Raw genomic sequence first — 2,263 nt, forward strand, 5'->3', positions numbered from 1 at the left:
ATTCTTGGCCGTCAGGACGCTGTTACAACTAGCAGAGGACGAAGGACATAAATATCCATTGGCCGTGCCATCCATCACTCATGGCAGGTATGTCGATGACATATTTGGTGGTGCAGATACGATTCAACAATTGCAGGAGGTCGCACATCAACTAAAGGGCCTCTGCATGGCGGGCGGCTTCCCACTGGCAAAATGGCATGCAACTCATCTCGACATACTCAAGACTGTCACCGACAGCGAAGACCAAGGCTTACCAATCACATTCGACGATTGCGCAACCAAGATACTCGGACTCAAATGGCTCCCTCAAGAAGATACCTTTGCATTCTCAACGCGAAGCTCACGCAAGGAAGGCAGGCTCACAAAACGCCTCGTATTATCTGAAGTGGCTCAGATATTCGATCCACTTGGCTTTGCATCACCCGTCGTGATCAAGGCCAAAATTCTCTTGCAGGAGCTGTGGCTGCACAAGCTCCAATGGGATGATCCACTGCCATCCCAGCTCTCAGCCCGGTGGCTCTCCATCAGAGAAGAACTCACAAGTCTGGCCAGACTCTCAATACCTCGGTGGCTCAACACATGGAGCGACTCGCAAGTGGAACTTCATGGATTCTCTGATGCTTCTCAATTGGCAATGGCTGCAGTCATATACATATCCGTTCACGACTCAAACGGCGCCACGTTCTCACTTGTGTGCTCCAAAACTAAAGTAGCACCTCTCAAGCGGCTCTCAATCCCGCGACTTGAGCTCACGGCTGCTCTACTGCTCTCTCGACTCATGCAATACGTCAAAGCCACTTTGAACATGGACGTAACGGCAACTCATATGTGGACGGACTCTCTAGTGACACTTTCGTGGATCAGATCTCATGCATCACGCTGGAAGGATTTTGTCAGGAACAGGGTGGCTCAAATTCAAGAACTCACTCCAGCTGCTCACTGGAGATACATACCTGGAACTTCCAATCCGGCTGATTGCGCATCACGAGGCCTCACGACTGCTCAGCTTCAAAACCACGCACTTTGGTGGACGGGACCACCATGGATACTCAAACCAGACTCATGGCCGTCGCAACCAGCACTCTCTGACGAGATGAGTGCACCAGAAGCTCGCCCAGGCGTTTCGCTATTGACGGTTACGCCGAGGACTGAATATCAATGGGAACTCATCTACAGGTACTCAAACCTCACTAAACTATTGAGGATTACAGCTCTCTGTTTCAGATTCGTCTCACGGCTGAGGAAAGTCCACGACTCATTGCCTGTCAGACACATCTCTCCAGAGACCTTGGAGAAAGCGAGGCTCTTCTGGATTCAGGCAACTCAAGCAACGTACTTCTCGCACGAGCTCAAGGCATTACAGGCAGACTCACCGTTGGCAAAGGCGCACGCATTCAACAGATTGACTGCGTACATCGACGCTCAAGGAGTCATTCGCGTCGGCGGACGACTCGCTCACGCAGCTCTCTCACTCGACGCGACACATCCTGTGATACTGCCTCGTCACTTTCAGCTGTCGTCATTGATCATCGCTCACGCTCATCAACGGACTCTACATGGAGGCACGCAGCTTACGCTGTCACACATCAGACAACAATACTGGATTCTCGGCGGGAGGGCTCCTGTCAAGTCTCACATCCTGCGGTGTGTCACGTGTGCTCGGCAGAGGGGGATCCGTGCTCATCAATTGATGGGCCAACTACCTCTCTCTCGAGTTACGCAGGCACGACCGTTCACTCACACAGGTGTAGACTACGCAGGGCCGCTCACCGTCAAAACGTGGAAAGGAAGAGGTGCCAAAACGAGTAAAGGCTGGATTTGCGTTTTTGTCTGCTTCTCAACCTCAGCAGTACACCTCGAGGCGGTCAGTGACTACTCAACGGAGGGATTCATTGCCGCCTATCGACGCTTCTCATCCAGACGCGGCATTGCTCACACATTACACTCCGACTGCGGCACCAATTTCATCGGCGCGGATGCAGCTCTCAAAAGGCTGTTTATCCAGAGCACTCAAGAACATCAGCGAGTTTCTCACCTGCTCTCGCAAGATAACACCCGATGGGAATTTAATCCCCCAGCGACACCTCACATGGGAGGAAAATGGGAGGCCGTCGTAAAATCCATCAAGTACCACCTACGGCGGACCATTGGAGAAAGCGTGCTCACCTTTGAGGAGCTCACCACATTGCTCACTCAAATTGAGGCAATTCTCAATTCGCGCCCTCTCGAACCATTGAGTGACGACGCGGTCGACATCTCAGCA

General features: G+C 52.2%; 1 protein-coding gene across 1 annotated transcript; it reads left to right on the forward strand.

Annotated features, from left to right (window-relative positions):
• Positions 1-87: 87 nt before the first annotated feature.
• Positions 88-2,203, forward strand: LOC105561845 (the record flags this gene model as incomplete). Its single annotated transcript, XM_012012197.1, has 1 exon — positions 88-2,203. A coding segment is annotated over one exon (2,116 nt), but the record flags the coding sequence as incomplete, so codon positions are not given.
• Between the last annotated feature and the right edge of the window lie 60 nt (positions 2,204-2,263).

This window comes from Vollenhovia emeryi, unplaced genomic scaffold (genome assembly GCF_000949405.1).
Source record: "Vollenhovia emeryi isolate VEMERY1.0 unplaced genomic scaffold, V.emery_V1.0 DF945139.1, whole genome shotgun sequence".
NCBI lineage: Eukaryota > Metazoa > Arthropoda > Insecta > Hymenoptera > Formicidae > Vollenhovia > Vollenhovia emeryi.